This window comes from Alligator mississippiensis, chromosome 8 (assembly GCF_030867095.1).
Source record: "Alligator mississippiensis isolate rAllMis1 chromosome 8, rAllMis1, whole genome shotgun sequence".
Classification (NCBI taxonomy): Eukaryota; Metazoa; Chordata; order Crocodylia; family Alligatoridae; genus Alligator; species Alligator mississippiensis.
This window is the reverse complement of record NC_081831.1, coordinates 40,989,258-41,007,342: the sequence shown is the minus strand read 5'-3', so window position 1 is coordinate 41,007,342 and position 18,085 is coordinate 40,989,258. Positions and strand designations below refer to the sequence as shown.

At 46.2% G+C, this 18,085-nt stretch overlaps 1 protein-coding gene across 8 annotated transcripts in view; it reads right to left on the bottom strand.

The window, feature by feature from the left end:
• The window catches only part of GABRA3 (gamma-aminobutyric acid type A receptor subunit alpha3), a 243,038-nt gene that overhangs the window by 40,429 nt on the left and 184,524 nt on the right, over nucleotides 1-18,085 (bottom strand). For 7 of the 8 annotated variants that reach the window (XM_019487955.2, XM_006273800.4, XM_059732686.1 and 4 more), the window contains one exon: nucleotides 13,401-13,612. In XM_019487955.2, coding sequence (XP_019343500.1) covers nucleotides 13,401-13,612 — 212 coding nt within the window. Of the gene's footprint in view, nucleotides 1-4,994; nucleotides 8,237-13,400; nucleotides 13,613-18,085 lie in introns of those variants that run through there. The other variant, XM_019487957.2, reaches the window with a different exon arrangement.

Here is an 18,085-nt window from a genome sequence, read left to right as displayed (position 1 = left end):
AGGCCAGGAAGGTACCTTTGTCACACATGGGGTTGGACTTGATAACCTCCTGAGATCCTTTCCAACTATGATTCTATGAAGATTAATATATGTACCCCTGCTATACAATACATAGGGCTCATATGACAACCAACCTGCCATCAGTGAGCCAAATGGAAGGAGACTTTCTATACTATGTAACTGACTGTGGGTTGGTTATGCTGCAAGAATTGGTGATGCAGGTTAGAGGCCACTTATGCTGGATGATGGAGGACTCAGAAAGGTCTGTCAGGGATGGAAAAGGAGGGTGTAGTGGGATTTCGACTATGAAGACAAAACATGAAGTAGCCTCCATTTTAGAGCTCAGGATAAGCATATTGTGAAGTGAGGCCAGACCCACTAATGGTAATCTGGGCTCTATTTCAATTTGACCGAATTCATAGCATGGAAAGTTTAGGAGGATGACTTCATTTCTATTCAGGAAGTAGACATTCCACAGATCATCTATACTTTACATGGTATGATCACTGCAAATGTCATATGGCACCTCCTAGGAGTCTGAGGTGTATACATGGCAATGATTCAAGTTGGGATCCCAAAAATACAGCCACAAAGTGAGCAGTACATACAAGACAGGAGTGTGTAAAAGGCTAGAAGGTATAAAAGACTACATTTGTTTGACGGTATACAAGACTACACTGGTAGAAAGCATCTCTTAGATACACTTAGGATAAAATTAAGCCATTGGAGGCCCTGCTGAAAATTCTCTGGCTATGGTTGAAACAGATCAAACAACAGTTTGTGGGCAAGAACAAGAGCAGAGACAATGACTCACTGAATGGCTTAGGGTCAAGTCAAACTAATTGCTTCTGCCTCAGTTGCCCCTAGCATGAAAGTCTCCAGAACCAGAAAGAATTTTAAACTGCATGGTTCATCAGTGCTGCAGTAACAACCTGCAAAGTGAAACCCCAGCCAGGAATGCTGGCTGCCTGCTGCCCCAGTACTTATGGTATACCCTGTAGGACTCTGTGCCCAAACTCCAGTTAGGTGAACTGGTAGCAGTTAGGATCTTTAGGTAATGCTGAAAACTATGAGATTGGCGGGGGGGAGGAGAATCAGAGGGACAAATTAATCAATTCATTCCCAATGTCCTCCACTGACTTCAGTGGAAATGCATCAGGGACAGATTTGATTTTCCCGTGGCACACACATTTTATGTCTATATAATCATCTGTATGCTGATGCCATCAAAGCTGTAAACAGATGTATAAACATGGTGTCACCCATGTTTCCCCAGGTGACTGGTATTTAAAGTACTCAGTGACAGGGCTGTGTCAGAGGTCCCTTGAAAATAGCACTTGGTATAGTGCTTGGCCTCTTTTCAGTTCCAGAATTGCTTTTGGAAGTAACCAGCATTTTCCTCTGGTTGGGGGAGGGGGGGTGTTGTTTGTCTGTATTAACCATCATAAATTAGACAATATTTTCATTCCATTCACTTTTAGTTTTCACCCAGCATAGCTCAAGGTTGGTCATCCAAGTTGCATGACATAGTTCTTACTCAATGATACGATGATGGCAGCTTTTTTTGTTGTTGAAAGGATGAAGACCTATCAGTTTCACTACACTTTCTGACATGGCTTTTCAGACAAATATTAATTTTGTTTTAAATTTGGTGAAACGTGAATAGATCTATGGATTCCTCCAGGATGATATGGCAACCTTCAGAAAACCTGTATGGGTCAACAACAAATATTATGGACCCCTCAATCATAGTGTTCCTGATTTGGTGACTGTACTCCCAACAATGTTTTTGTCCCTACAACTAGCTATTCCCTGCTTGCTTCTTCTACACATACCTTAACATGCCAACACCCCTCTCCTACCGAGGGAAGATGTTGCTGTTGTGATATTTGCCTCTCTCGCAGGAAACCCCAGTAGCTACACTTCATGAAGGTCACTTAGCAGAGCCTGAGGAGAATAAATACATTTCCCAACTGATGGGCAACCTGGAGAACACGTCCTCAGGGTAGCTGCTATTCATCCTGTCAATTGCAATGATTGTAGCTGTTTTCCTGTAACCCCCTGGAAAGAAGGTGAGGCATGATCCACATGGAAACTTCCTCTGTATGCAAAACTATGCAGGGCTTCCTATTGTAGCAGCTGCGACATGGGGAATTCCCCTATCTAGCAGTGGTGCTTAATGGAAGTGTGTACTCCTCAACATCAGAGGCGATTTTCATCCTTGATCAATTATTGCAGAAAAATAAGATGGCTCACAATGCATTTTCAGTGGGATGCTACATGCAACAATTGAGCATTAAACATTTTCCAGCAATCTTACTGCTATAACTGCAGACAATGACTGACTCCTGTAATTATAAAAAATAAACAGCTAGTGGAAAAGAGTTTAAAGATGGATTAGGCTAATGATAAGGCCATGTGCATTGACATGGTTGTAAAGACTATTATTTTTTATGGTTAACTGAACCTTTGATTAATGATTAATTAAATTTGACTAGAACAGCCATGCTTAGTTGTACATCCTTCAAATAAGGTGAATGTTGTGAATATTTTTAAACTATCAAGAGGTTGATAAAGGTTTGAAAATATGTCATTGTTTAAATACACTTGACCACTTAATTACATCCTATGGGTATGGTAATAAGTTATAACTAAAAACTAATGGAATTAAAGAGTGATCAGCTGCTGTTTGAAAAATGTAATTGAGAATCTCCTGTGGATTACATTATTGTTAATCAGCCATGCAATTCACTGGAGATGAATGAACTGACCAGAACTAACATGACACTTCTTAAAGCAGATAGTCTCTATACAAGGATTTGAACAACAAATCTATCTAGCCTGGTTTAAGCATGTAAAAAACAGGAGGCTATACTGGGAAAAATGAATCCTGGCATTTACTACGATAAAGAAGTTGTATCTGATGACTGAGGGCCTGATTCAAAGTCCACTGAAGCCAATGAGTCCTTTCAGTGGTCTTCAACAAACTTTGGATCAGACTTCCAAGCCCTAAGGAAGGCAGGTGCAGAAATGTTTATTCTCTACTAGCCATTAATTTTCACTGCTTGAGATTGTTTTGCATGCTTAGAGCTCCAAGGCTCTGCATACCTTTTAAAGAGTTCTGAGGTACAGAAGCTCAAGAAACCATGCTCCCAAGGTAGAGGAATAAGTGGTTGGGCCTTAGGTTTATCGGGTTGTATTTTCCAGAGCAGATGACTCGTACAAGATTTCTTGTTGAAATCAGATACAAACTAGTCTTCTGCCCTCCTAGGATGTGCATTTGTGAGGGATCCTGTTTGCTAGTGAAACAGAATGGAAAACTGGAAAAAAAAAACAAGAGGAAAACAACACAGGTGTCTTAAACATGACAATTTGTGTTGGGCAAAGATGTGCTGTCATCATCCATAAAGTGACACAAAACTGACTTTACTTACTGCATTCCTGTCAGGTGAAATATGAAAGCTGGCTTTCATCACACTGATCCTCAAATGAGATTAGTCTATACACATGCGTGGCAAGCGTGGGAGCTCCCCAGCCAGCCACAGTGCTGGTCTCCCACTGCCCCTGGGCATACTGCCTGCCTCTCTCACCTGATACACCTTGTTGTTAAGTAATTATGATCTTAATTAGGCACGAAGCTGCCCATTCAATGCCCTGTTCTCCTGGACCTATGTATGCAGCTCCAACCAACCCTGTACTACATCCCAAGCCTCACAGATGTTGCTCACAGCCATGCTAAGCTCCAGCCTGAGGCCAGGTCCAACTCATCACAGCACTGAGTCTCTTCCACTCTGCCCTGCTAGGGCCACACTCATACCATTTCTCTCTCACAGAGGCCTCTCTCTCTCCACCGGCTCTCATCCAGTCTCTTTCATCCTGCCCTTCCTAGGCCTCACTTGTACTGCCCCTTCTCTCCCGGGGGACCATATTCACCCTGCCCTCACCTAGAGGGTCCTCAGGCTTGCTACTCTTCACTCCCCAGCCAGCAAGCACGCAGCCTTTTGGGCATCTCCCGCTACCCTCAATTGAGCAAGCACTGGATGGTTCACTAAATGCTGTGCCGACTCTGCACCTGATTTCGTAGACGGGCAGCTCTCCCAGCTGCTCTCTATGAAGGGGCTGATGGCTCACCCCGTTCTCCTCCTGGCTCCTCCTCTGTCACCCTCCCCTCGGCCTCTGGCCCACCTGCGGCCTTAGGCACCAAAAGGCTTACCTTGGCCTAACTCAGCCCCACCCTCCCCCATTCCTAGTAGGGACTCCACTTGAGCCCCTGCCTTTGGGCCCCAATTCATGCCCCTCACTCCTGAGGCTTCACAACTGCCACTCTTTGCTCCACCCCGTACTCTGGGGTTAAACAGCCCCGCAGACTCAGGTGTCGCTTATCGGCGTGCCTAGCCCATAACTCACACCCTCTCCACAGGGTGTCAACTGCTTGCCCCCTCTCTAAGGGCCTCAACTGCTCCACTCATGGCATCTTCCACCCCTTCATGCTCAGGCACTTCTCAAAACTTACCTGGCCTGCGCTACTCCCCTTCAGGGTCTTGCACCCCAATGGGCTCAGGTGTCCCACATGGATGTCCCTGGCCACACTACTCCCTCCATTGCTATCACGTAACCCACCAGGTGGTGGGGGCAGGGGTTTAGGTGCCCCAACCCAACTTTCACTGGGATGGTCCTCGAACCTGGTATTTAAGTAGCCCTGCCTCACCACAGGCAGAACCACCAGGCCTCCCTATCCCAGCAGGGTGCAGTTTTAGGTCATGCCCAGGACCAGGAGCCTCCAAGCCATCCCCATAAGCTCCTGCCATTACCTCCTAATTGTTCTCAGCTCAACAGTTCCTTCACTAGAGGGTTGCACCCAGAGAGTCGTGGTAGATGGGTCGGTTTCAACCTGGAAGGGTGTGGGCAGTGGGGTCCCGCAGGGCTCGGTCCTTGGACCGATACTCTTTAATGTCTTCATCAGCGACTTGGACGAGGGAGTGAAATGTACTCTGTCCAAGTTTGCAGATGACACAAAGCTATGGGGAGAAGCGGACACGCCGGAGGGCAGGGAATAGCTGCAAGCAGATCTGGACAGGTTGGACAAGTGGGCAGAAAACAACAGAATGCAATTCAACAAGGAGAAATGTAAAGTGCTGCGTTTAGGGAGGAAAAATGTCCAGCATACCTACTGCCTAGGGAATGACCTGCTGGGTGGCACGGAAGTGGAAAGGGATCTGGGAGTCCTAGTGGACTCCAAGATGAACATGAGTCGGCAGTGTGACGAAGCCATCAGAAAAGCCAATGGCACTGTATCGTGCATCAGCAGATGCGTGACGAATAGATCCAAGGAGGTGATACTTCCCCTCTATCGGGCGCTGGCCAGACTGCAGTTGGAGTACTGCGTGCAATTCTGGGCGCCACACTTCAAGACGGATGCGGATAACCTGGAGAGAGTCCAGAGAAGGGCCACTCGTATGGTTAAGGGCTTGCAGACCAAGCCCTACGAGGACAGACTAGAGAACCTGGACCTTTTCAGCCTCTGCAAGAGAAGGTTGAGAGGCGACCTTGTGGCTGCCTATAAGTTCATCACGGGGGCACAGAAGGGAATTGGTGAGGATTTATTCACCAAGGCGCCCCCAGGGTTTATAAGAAATAATGGCCACAAGCTAGCAGAGAGCAGATTTAGACTGGACATTAGGAAGAACTTCTTCACAGTTAGAGTGGCCAAGGTCTGGAACGGGCTCCCAAGGGAGGTGGTGCTCTCCCCTACCCTGGGGGTCTTCAAGAGGAGGTTGGATATGCATCTAGCTGGGGTCATCTAGACCCAGCACTCTTTCCTGCCTATGCAGGGGGTTGGACTTGATGATCTATTGAGGTCCCTTCTGACCCTAACATCTATGTATCTATGAATCTATGAATTCACAAGATGTTGCTTTTATAGTGTCTAGCAGCAAACTGCTGCCCCCTGCCCTGCTGGCCTGAGTCTTAAGATGGACACTCCTCAAGACAGGGCTGCACCTGCCTGCTGCCTGGCTCAGTTCTTAAAGTGGCAGAGCACCGTGAGTGCTCTGACACACTTTCCCCCTTAAAATGGTTCCCGGGGGGCGTGTTTTCCCTGCTGCTGAGCCAAAAAGCTCACCCAGAGCTTGCAACTTCCCTAAGTGGCAAGCACCCCACTGGTGCTCCACCACAACATGCTAGTTGGCAACAGTATTTTTGCTGAAACCAGAGCTATCTATAGAATTCAGTCTTCTTCTATCAAGTCCCAAATTCAGGATTTATAAGTTCTATAAATGCTTCTGGTCCTGATGTTCTGTGATCACTTACCTTCTCTGTGCTTCAATTTCCAATCTGCAAAAGGGAGATTTTGGTAATCACCTAGTTTAAAGGGACCGAAGATTAGTTCACTAATATTTTTAAGCACTTTTGAATCTTCATCTGTGCTAGAAAAATGCAAAATATCTGTCATTTACTATTATAAATAAGTTTGTCATGTGGAATGTCAGTGGTTTGATTCCTCTACCTGAAACATTTCCAGGAGATTTTCAGTCTTAGACTTTGTAGAGCATAATGGATGCAAGTGCATCAGCTATGTAGTGGACCCAGAGCTGGTTTAAGGAGTTGACTGCAGGGGATAGGGATTTCTAGAGCAGTGGTGGCTACTGCTGAGCTCTCAATTATACGGATCACGCATGTTTTAGCCTCAGTCTTATACAGTGTGTATGTTTCAAAATGTTGTATACACAGGCACCCAGAGCAAGTACTACACAGGACTTGCAGCACAGAGCAATGCAGCCTTGGATTGATATTGACACTGAATGACCAGAGTTATTCCTGTCTGCATACCCAAATAAAACCAAAGAGAGCCATATGTACCTCAGCATTTTGTCAATATGATGAAGACCATGCTTAAGGCCATTTGGCCTCAGATATGCTCATTCTTCAACTTGTCTTTCCTTTCCTTTTTTCCATGAATGGCTGTAAGGGAGCAGACATGCAAGGGTGGCCCCCAGCTCACTGTCCTTCAATGCAGAAAGCTTGTTTTTCTTCACTTATGATCTCCACTACAGCTTGAATAGAATGCTGCAACTTTGTATTTTGTGGCTTGAAGAATCAAGACCTCACAGTAGGTGAAGACAACAGCAAGACCCAGCAAACCATAGACAGTGGAGGAAGCAGAAGCGAGGAGTAGATCCACAATATGATACACAATGGGTGTGTCTACATGTTTATTAGCGTGCTTTTGCATTAAATTTAATACCTCTGAGGTACTACATAAAGACACATTAGGTTTCCCTAATGTGTAGTAGCAAAAGTGAATGCCTTTTTAGTGAGACTTAACGTGCATTAGATTAATTCTAATGTGCACTAGCGTATTATCACTGTTTTTGATGTGATGCTTTAATGCTCAGTAGGATAGACTACTGCGCATTAAAGCGCACTTGTAGACACACCCAATACTTATTAGGGTGCATGGCTATACTGGTACTGAAGGTCAGCCTTGAGGTTGTCCTCAACCAGCCCAAGCCATGTGAGTTGTCCTTACCCAGCCATATCACACCTCACAGAGCACAGTAAAGCTTATTTCTGGAGCACAACACTAAGATATATCCCAGATCCCCTTATAAAGCCCTTTTGTGAACTGGTTTGTGGATTACTTGTCTCTCTTACTAGGCTTTTCTCTACAGACAAACATTAGAGAGAAGAAACAGGGAGCAGATGGACCTGAAGGCAGGAACAGAGAATTGTGAAATTACTGCTGGAAGACTTCCTGTGCTCTAGCCCTTTGGATTGAGGCTAAATTCTAAACAAATTGCAGGAAGGTGTGGACAAAGAGGCAAGGAGTACTTGGATTCACTTCACACTCAGAAGTTGAAAAGAACTTCCAGGGTGAGAGTGGAGAGTTGCCAGGAAGTCAAGTTTAGAGGGTTACATTTTGGGTGGTCAGCAGTTATGAGCTTTAGGTGACTTTAAGGTCAGTGAACACTATCAGCAGTGACAGCCAATGAAGCTTTGAAGTTCAGTTAATTTCAGGGTTAAGAGGAGCCAGTAGTCAGAAATACATATGAAGGGTGCAAGAAAATGGAGGCTTGGCACAAAAAGAACAACTTGATAGACCTGAAGTTGCTCATCAAGATCTTGTTTACCCTTAGGAATCAGCATCACCTGGAGTCTGCAAAGTATGAATTTCCAGAGAAGATTTTTCCAGTTCATTGGTAGTGATCTGTGGGTTTTGTCTCAACGCAGCTCTCTACTGGCAAGGAAAAGAAATAAATGTATCTAGCTTTTGCCAGAATTTACAGTCAATGATGAGATAAGCAAATCCTGCGCTAGTCACCATCTTATTCACACAGTGCATAGTTTGTGCTAATGTGTTAAAGTGAGAAAGAACCAAGCCATCAGTTGAAAGATTTCATGTATTTGGAGGAAAGGTTCTTTGGTGATGTTTCCCTGGAGGAAATAGGTGAGAGAATAAGAAAATGAGCTTCTCCATCTGCCAAAGGGAATGGACAGTATTATGTTTCCACATGTGTGGATGCAGCTATCTTAGTTGTGTATTATTTTCCAGAAATTTTGGAGACTACTGTGCAAGCAAAAAGTAGAAGCAAGCACTGACTCTTGCTTATATATATGAAAAACTGTGCCACTGAAAGAACAGACAAGCTTCAGTTGGGAGCTTGAAGGAGAAAACCCCGTTCTGAGGGAAGGGCATTGGTCTTTCACAGGATAGTAATGGACAGATTTTATTCTCATAGGTTTGGTGGCTTTTCCAGATTCCAGCAGAAAAGGCATGACTGTGGGTGGTTTCTCTGGATTCAGGTGCAAAAATCACCTTGATGGTGGCCCGTATAATATCTAGGGTTGACAACCCCATTGCAGCTAGTTCCTTGGGATTTCAGTGCAGTCAGAGTTGATGCTAAGATAGCCTACATGTTCTCATTGTGAGTACTGTCTCAAACGTGGCATGTTCAGACTCCAGAAGCAGGATCCCCAAACAGGCATCTTTAGAATCTAATGAAGAGACTCCTCTTAGATGAAAGCCACATGTTCTCCAGTGCTAAGACTCTTCTAGTCAAGTCAGGTCTAGTTGCAAGCTTTTAAAGGTTGTCTCCAAAACTATTTTTTTCATAACCTCAGCTTCTTTCTTCTCTCTGTTGCTGCCTTCAAAAATTTTACTAGAGTTTTTTTTTTCTTTTAAAAAAAAATACTGAGTCTCTGCTCTCAAACAAATTTTCTGTGCTGGAGGTGATTCTCCTGCTTGCTCTTGGACTCTCGGTAGTAGTTCTACCCTAGGGATAGTGACAGCCTAGTTCAGAACATACCCATGCTGTACCTAAAGAGAACTTCAAAATTCAGGGCTACCAATCTAGCCTCTCTCATCAGTACAGAAAGTCATGCACTATAGTAGTAGGGCACTTGTACATGTGACAGGGGTTTAGTCCTTCAGGGTTGCATTCTATGCCCCCTAAATTGAAACAGTGAGTTTTTAATGGAAATGGTGGATTTTATTTTTCCATCACTGTATATAAGTAATTGTCCTGGCAGCTGCAGGTGCCTGCTAAAGGCAGAAGTGGTGAGGGGCCCGATCCTTTTTAAAATGTTTTGGTGAAGTCTCCTGCCTCTTCTGCAGCTGGAGGATGAGCTGCTGGTGGGCTGTGTAGCCCCTGACCTGTGGGGGGCCCTGATCTTTCCCTCTATGGTGGCAGAGTGCCTCGGGGCTGGCTGGGTGGACTGCTAGTGGGTTGGGTGCTGCTTCAGCTCAGAGGTGCCCAATCCAATTCTTCTTGAGCCTGTTCAGGCTTCTAGCACCCCATAGACTGTCTCTGCTACCTTCTCTGGGCACCTCCTCATGCTGCCCTAGGGACATGCCAGCCCATTCCTGGGTGGCCTTAGGTGTCCTGGCAGCCACAGGTGCCTGCTGAAGGCAGAAGTGGCGAGGGCCCTGATCCTTTTTTTGGCAGAACCTGCCTGCCTCTCCTGTGCTCAGGGGGCAAGCTGACAGATTAATGGCTGCAATGTTCCAAGTTGCAACATTGCAAATTGAACTACATCAGCATGTGGTTTAGTATGTGATGATATAAACTCATTTAAAACCCCCAAAACTCATGTACATGTAGTGTGACACCATTAAGCCACATAGGGAAATTTTCATCATGTGTACATGGTAACATCATCACGTGTACAAATGCCCCCAGTGACTACAAAGCAGTCATTACCGTAGCAGAAATAGTAGAACTTCAGTCATGAAGACAGCTGTCCAGAGATGAAGTCCCAGTTTGGAATCATAGTTCTACTTCTTGGTCAAGTACTTTATAAATTGCCAATATGTATTCTTGGATTAGGTTTTAATAGCTTCTACCACCTTCTTCCTCAATTGTTTCAAGAAGGGCTAATTAAAGACTGAAACTGAGTCAGTGGACAACCTTTCATTTGCTCCAAGTACTCTACCTGGAAGCAGAACAGTGGCATAAAACTGAAGACTACATCAGGTAATGTACCTCGTTTCTAAGTCCCCCAAGCCAGTTGCTTTTCTAGGATCTTTCTTAAAATGGAGGCTGCAAGACTTGGGGGCAAGTGAATATAAAGTGCCCATCAGAGAGATAGGAATCCAGTCAACTTTCTTAGTCTACATTAAGACTAGACATGGATACACCTTTAAGGGCACAAGGATGCAGCTGGCAAATCCTAGAAGGAATTTGGAGACTAATCTGACCCCCTTAGGTCCACACATTTAAGATGCAAATCTCACAGGAAGTGCTTCCTTTGTGACAGAGCGGACATTGCCAGATTCCCATTATACACCTGCAAGAATAAGTTTTCTTCATGGTGTCTTCATGCCATTTGTGCATCTTCAGTTTTAATAGGGTTGGGACACTAAAGATTTAGACTTTTTTTTTAAGTTAACTGAGTTTTTTGAACCTCCGGTATTCCTTCGATAGAGCTTGTTTTGAAGTGGAGAGAAGTGAAGGACTTGACTGAACTGGTTTTTATTTTATCTAAGCTGTTTTGCTTGTCAGTATATATAACCCAAGGGATTTAAGGCCTGACCAGACTCCAGCTGATGTCAGTTAGATTAGCCTATAATGTCTTGACCAGTGGTTCTCAACCTTTTTAGACTTGAGGCACCCCTCAATAAACTCAAGGAACCCATGAGAGACTTGATGCCCCACCTCCATAAAATACCAGCTCCTAGTTTTCACTCGTTTTTGACTACAGAAAAATAATAGAGTAATTCTACTATTGCAAAGACCACAAGAAGTCAGAATGTTTTTAACATAATAGATTCCTATTTGAAATCTCTGGGTTTATCTAGTGAATCATGTTTGCACATTAACAGTGCCTTGAACAATGTATCTCAAGGCACTCCAGGGTGCTGTTGTACCTTGGTTGAGAATCACTGCTCTAGAGGCCAAATTTTGTCTTGTTATGTCCAAGTGAATTGAGGTGTCAGTTGGCTCTGCAGAACCATTCTTCATGGCCATTTCTGAGCACAGACCTAATCTATACCATTACAGAAGAATCTGAATAGATAGGGCAGAGACATTAGAAGCAGTAAATTGTGATTAGTATAGCATGGATGATAACAGGCCCTGTTCTTTACGCTGTACCCACTCTCAGACTTTGACCCTGTGTTAAATGCTGTGGCTCTGTCACCATCAGGGAGATTCATTAAATGCTGTCCTTCCAAATTGTGCTGTAACAATGCCAGATATTTGCAAATGGTCCCTTAACAGTTCTGAGCAGCATATTAAAATGCAAATAAAAAGGTGCTTCATCCCCAAGAACAAGGACAAAGCTGATTTTGAAACTGATTCAATAAATACAAACAAGAAAGCAGCATGCTACAGTAAGCGATTTCTCTGAGCAGCTCAGATTAGAACAGTGAAGGGTGCAAACCAAGGCTAGCAATGTTTGCCATGCAGGAAGCTGTCAGAAAAGCTGATATGAAGCCAGAAGGGAGAATGTGGGTGGCACCAGGCACTAATTTTTTGCCAATTGCTACTTCCACTCACTTTCCCTCAGCCTGCAAAACAACAGCCAATGACAGCTGAGGGTAACATGGAGTACACATTAAGATCATGTCCCCTTTGTCACACCTGTTCCATAGCTGGGAGAGAAAGTATAGAGCACTTGCTGCCATCTGCAGCAAGGAAGCAAGGAGAGCAATGTTGGTGGACACTTTTTTAGGGAGGTCACAAGCCTACACAGCTTTGGACTTTGTGCTGAAATAGCAGGAAAGCAATTTGGCTGAGATTTGGCCCAATTCAGTGGCTGAATCTCAAAATCTGAATCAAATCAGGAGACCCTTTAATCTCTTCAAATCAAATCAGAACCCTCTGAATCAATTAGGAAAGATTCAATGATTCAAATATAGACAAAGCTTTAAATGTTTTTTCTACGTACCAGGTGGCTAATGAATGCTGAGATGCTGGGGTGGATGGAGTGTCCCACAGGAGTGCAGGAGACTCCCAAGCGTGCTCAGTAACAGACCCAGAAGTGGACCAGAAGCACTTCTGGGCCACTTCTGGGTCTGCTGGGGAGCATGCAGGGGGGTGCCCCCATGCCTCCCCGACTCAGTGACTGGTGCCTCCTGGGTCGGGGGGGGGGGGCACCCAGGTTCCCCCCCATGGCCAATCACCAAGCTGGGAGGGCACGGGGGCCCCCCCGCGCACTCCCCAGTGGACCAGAAGTACTTCTGGTCTACTTCTGGGTTTGCTATCAAGCATGTGGGGGATCCCCTATGCTCCTGTGTGATGCGCCATCAACCCCACCACCACGAGCCATGTCTGGTACCTCAAGATATATAGAAAAAACATTTAAAGCTGTGTCTATGGACGAATTGCTGATTCTCCAAATCAGTATTGAATCTTCAGATTCGGATTTGGCTGAATTGAATCTGGGACAATGATCTGAATCAACAAATCAAATCACTGTCCCCAATTCAGGCCAAATCCGAATCGAATATGGCCCATTTCACACACCCCTAAAAGCAACATGGATGAGCAAATTTAAGATCTCACACAGCAGACAGTGAGCAAAAGAAGTGACAGAGAAAACCACAGAGCAAGATAGACAGACAGACACAACCACCAACAGACCAAGCTAGAGACAGAAGGCTACACATACATGCAGACAGGTATACACAGGGACAGATGGAGAAATCCATCAGAACTTGAACACCATAGGGTTTCATTCCCCACATGCAATACAGAAAAAGTTGCACAAGCCCTTTCACCTCCCAGCCCCAAGAACCACTCCAGTCAAGACCTGGATTGATGACCCCAGTGAATAGCATCCAGCCTACTGGAATGTGGCGGGCTGTATGTTACTCACTCCTGGTCCCAATGCAGCTCTCTTGTGTGGTGGTTCTTTGTCCTATCCCTCACTGGCTCTCTGGCCTTGCCTGCTAGGCTCACCTTCATCTCCTGGGCCTCCAGTACCTTTTTGCCATCCCAGGCCCAGCTGCGTTTGGTGAAGTAGTTGACTGTTGCAAATTCGATCAGCGCAGAAAACACAAAGGCGTAACAGACGGCTATGAACCAGTCCATGGCCGTCGCATACGCCACTTTTGGTAAGGAGTTTCTGGCGCTGATGCTGAGGGTGGTCATGGTGAGGACTGTGGTAACACCTGTGGAAACAAAATGAAACAAGAGAGTGTGGTCAGACTGCAGGGATATGTTGGTGTGACTGACTTGGGCCCTTCTCTCTCTCACCAGAGTACAGCTAGCAAACATTCCTCAGTCCCTGACATAGCAGTCATCAGTAAATGTTTTTAAAGCTGAATATTCCTGCCATTTGGGTCTCAAGCCATGAATTCCTGCTACTATTAAGGCTTCCAAGCTTGGTTCCCTACATTCACTGTACCCTGTAAGTGGATTGGAAAGGGATGCTCTTCACTTACATCAAGTTTTCCCTAACTTCCAACAGAGGAAGTTTGGCCTGGTGAGAGAAAACATCTATTGCCAGCATCAGCTGTGCAATCAGCTTGCAAGGAAGACGAAACACATCTCCACCTGCCATTGGCAATAGAGTAACAATGCAAAGAACTGTACCATATGCTGATGAGCTGCATAGGAGAAACTGACTATGCAGAAGGAGAAGCTGATGCCGGGACTGAAAGTAGCTCAATTAATTAAGAATATTGGTAAAAGCTAATTACTGATAGCCATATTTATGGTTGGCGTAGGAAAGTAAGAATTGCATTCATGTAGGCAAGTGATGGCTCTGGTCCACTCTTATCTTGCAATTTAAGATAACAAAGAAAATCAAATCTCCTGTTTCACAGCTCATGTTTACAGATTTGAAAATCAGGGAGAAATTTCAGTCTCCATGCCTCATGTGGCTATGCAGATAGCTGCTTTCTGGAGAAGGTTTTACTTTTTTCTCTAGTTCACTGGTTTCAACTGGAGGTAGCACATCAGCCAATGGACCATGTCTTCATGTGAAAAATCTACTGAGTCTATGAAATGTTAGTATCTTATTTGGTTCTTGGTAAAGTGCTTGCAGGTTCTCACAAAATGAAAGAATCCCATTCAGTCTGAACTGTGAGGCGTTCTGGAGCATACAGAGATCATGAAACCAGCTTGAAGGGGTCCATGTGGACCCACACATCACGACGAGGGACATGCTCAGCTGGGATGGGCTTCACCTGTCCCCCAAAGGTAAGCGTGTGTTTTCTTCTAGGTTGGCGAATCTCCTCTGGCGGGCTTTAAACTAGGCTCGTCGGGGGGAGGGGCAGATGAGGGCGGGGGAAGCTGTGGACCACCAAACCATGTGGCACCCACAAGGACAGCCCAGCCTGAAGAAAGAGAGCATTAGGAACCTGAAAGCCATGGGGAGGCCAGCACTACGGCACAGGTAAGAAACGAGAAGGTAAGAATCAAAGGGCCCCATGGGACTCGGAGTGGGGGGGCAGCAAAGGCACCAGTCGCAGGGCTCAAGTGCCTATATACTAATGCTAGGAGCATGGGAAACTAGCGCTCCTGCTTGCACTAAGCACCTATGACTTAGTGGGGCTAATGGAAACCTGGTGGGATTCATCCCATGACTGGGTGGTACACATTGAGGGCTACAGATTGTACAGAAAGAACAGGGTGGGGAAGAAAGGGGGAGGGGTTGCGCTTTATGTCAATGAGCAATATACATCAACCCTCATCAAGACGGAATCCAAGGATGAGGAAGTAGAAGGATTGTGGGTTAGGCTACATGGGGGGCAAGGAGAAAGGGATTTGGTGGTAGGGGTCTGCTACAGACCCCCACATCAAGGGGAAGAAAGAGATTCGGGGCTCCTGAGGCAACTCTCGGAGACCATAAAAGCTAAAGAGGCGGTAGTCATGGGGGACCTAAACTACCTGGACATCTGCTGGGAGTCACAGACAGCAAAGTCCCACCGCTCATGAAGGTTTCTAACCTGTGTACAGGACCTCCACCTGACACAGGAGGTACACGGTCCCACTAGGGGGAATGCCATACTGGATCTGGTATTGGCAACAGGGGATGACATGGTAGGGGACCTCCAGATCGGTAGCCATCTGGGGGACAGTGATCACCTAATAATAGAATTCACCATAAGACCTCGAGTGGGTAAGGTAACTAGTAGGGTGAAAGTGCTAGACTTTAGGAAAGCTGATTTCAATGAACTCAGGCAATTAGTCAAGGACGCACTGCAGAGTAGGAGATTTGAAGTGATGGGAGCCCAAGAAGGGTGGCTGTGCCTTAAGGAAACGATCCTTCAGGCACAAAGCAAGACGATCCCCGAGCGAGGCAAAAGAGGGAAAGGGGCCAGGAGGCTTCCCTGGCTGACCAGAGAAATCCAGGGCAGCCTAAGGGACAAAAGGGGAGCACATAAAAAGTGGAAACAGGGAGAGATCACCAAAGATAAATATACCTCCTCTGCTCATGCTTGTAGGGAGGCAGTTAGACGGGCCAAAGCTACCATGGAGCTGAGGATGGAAACCCAAGTAAAAGACAACAAGAAATTGTTTTTTAGATATATAGGGAGTAAAAGGAAGGCCCAGGGAGGAATAGGACCCCTGCTAAATGGGCAGAAACAATTGGTGACGGACAGAGGAGACAAGGCTGAACTCCTCAATGAGTTCTTTGCCTCAGTGTTCCTAAGTGAGGGGCACGACAAGTCTCTCACTGGAGTTGTAGAGAGGCAGCAGCAAGGCGCCAGACTTCCATGCGTAGACCCTGAGATGGTGCAGAGTCATTTGGAAGAACTGGATGCCTTTAAGTCGGCAGGCCCGGATGAGCTCCATCCGAGGGTGCTGAAGGCACTGGCCGACATCATTGCAGAGCCACTGGCGGGAATATTTGAAAGCTCGTGGCGCACAGGCCAAGTCCCGGAGGACTGGAAAAGGGCCAACGTGGTCTCCATTTTCAAAAAGGGGAGGAAGGAGGACCCGGGCAACTATAGGCCAGTCAGTCTCACCTCCATCCTTGGCAAAGTCTTTGAAAAAATTATCAAGGCTCACATTTGTGAGAGCCCGGCAGGACAAATTATGCTGAGGGGAAACCAGCACGGGTTCATAGCAGGCAGATCGTGCCTGACCAATCTAGTTTCTTTTTATGACCAGGTTACGAAACGCCTGGACACAGGAGGAGGGGTGGATGTCGTATACTTAGACTTCAGGAAGGCCTTCGATACGGTATCCCACCCCATACTGGTGAACAAGTTAAGAGGCTGTGACTTGGATGACTACACAGTGCGGTGGGTGGCGAATTGGCTGGAGGGTCGCACCCAGAGAGTCGTGGTGGATGGGTCGGCTTCGACCTGGAAGGGTGTGGGCAGTGGGGTCCCGCAGGGCTCAGTCCTTGGACCGATACTCTTTAATGTCTTCATTAGTGACTTGGACGAGGGAGTGAAATGTACTCTGTCCAAGTCTGCAGATGACACAAAGCTATGGGGAGATGTGGACACGCCGGAGGGCAGGGAACAGCTGCAAGCAGATCTGGACAGGTTGGACAAATGGGCAGAAAACAACAGAATGCAGTTCAACAAGGAGAAATGCAAAGTGCTGCACCTAGGGAGGAAAAATGTCCAGCACACCTACAGCCTAGGGAATGACCTGCTGTGTGGCACGGAAGTGGAAAGGGATCTTGGAGTCCTAGTGGACTCCAAGATGAACATGAGTCGGCAGTGTGACGAAGCCATCAAAAAAGCCAATGGCACTTTATCGTGCATCAGCAGATGCATGACGAATAGGTCCAAGGAGGTGATACTTCCCCTCTATCGGGCGCTGGTCAGACCGCAGTTGGAGTACTGTGTGCAATTCTGGGCGCCGCACTTCAAGAAGGATGAGGATAACCTGGAGAGGGTCCAGAGAAGGGCCACTCGTATGGTTAAGGGCCTACAGACCAAGCCCTACGAGGAGAGACTAGAGAAACTGGATCTTTTCAGCCTCTGCAAGAGAAGGTTGAGAGGCGACCTTGTGGCTGCCTATAAGTTCATCACGGGGGCACAGAAGGGAATTGGTGAGGATTTATTCACCAAGGCGCCCCCGGGGGTTACAAGAAATAATGGCCACAAGCTAGCAGAGAGCAGATTTAGATTGGACATTAGGAAGAACTTCTTCACAGTTCGAGTGGCCAAGGTCTGGAACGGGCTCCCAAGGGAGGTGGTGCTCTCCCCTACCCTGGGGGTCTTCAAGAGGAGGTTAGATGAGTATCTAGCTGGGGTCATCTAGACCCAGCACTCTTTCCTGCTTAGGCAGGGGGTCGGACTCAATGATCTATTGAGGTCCCTTCCAACCCTAACATCTATGAATCTATGAATCTATGATTAAGTAATGCAGTTGTAAATTTTCAAACTTCTGGCATGTGTTACAACATCAATAAATTAATTTAAATAAATGCTGTCCCAGTACATTTATGAAGGTATACAAATGACTTGGGAATCCTTGGTATGTCTACACCCTAACTCTGCATCCTCATAGTGGGTCACTCTTGAGTATATTCTCAATCCACTTCCTCCCATTCATGTGCCAAACTTGGAAATGCATTGGGGAAGCCACCCTGGGAACACCCTAGGAGCCAGTCTTGAGCCTTCAGTTGCAGGTATGCTGAGAGCAAACGTGAAGGATGACCCTCAGAATGGTTT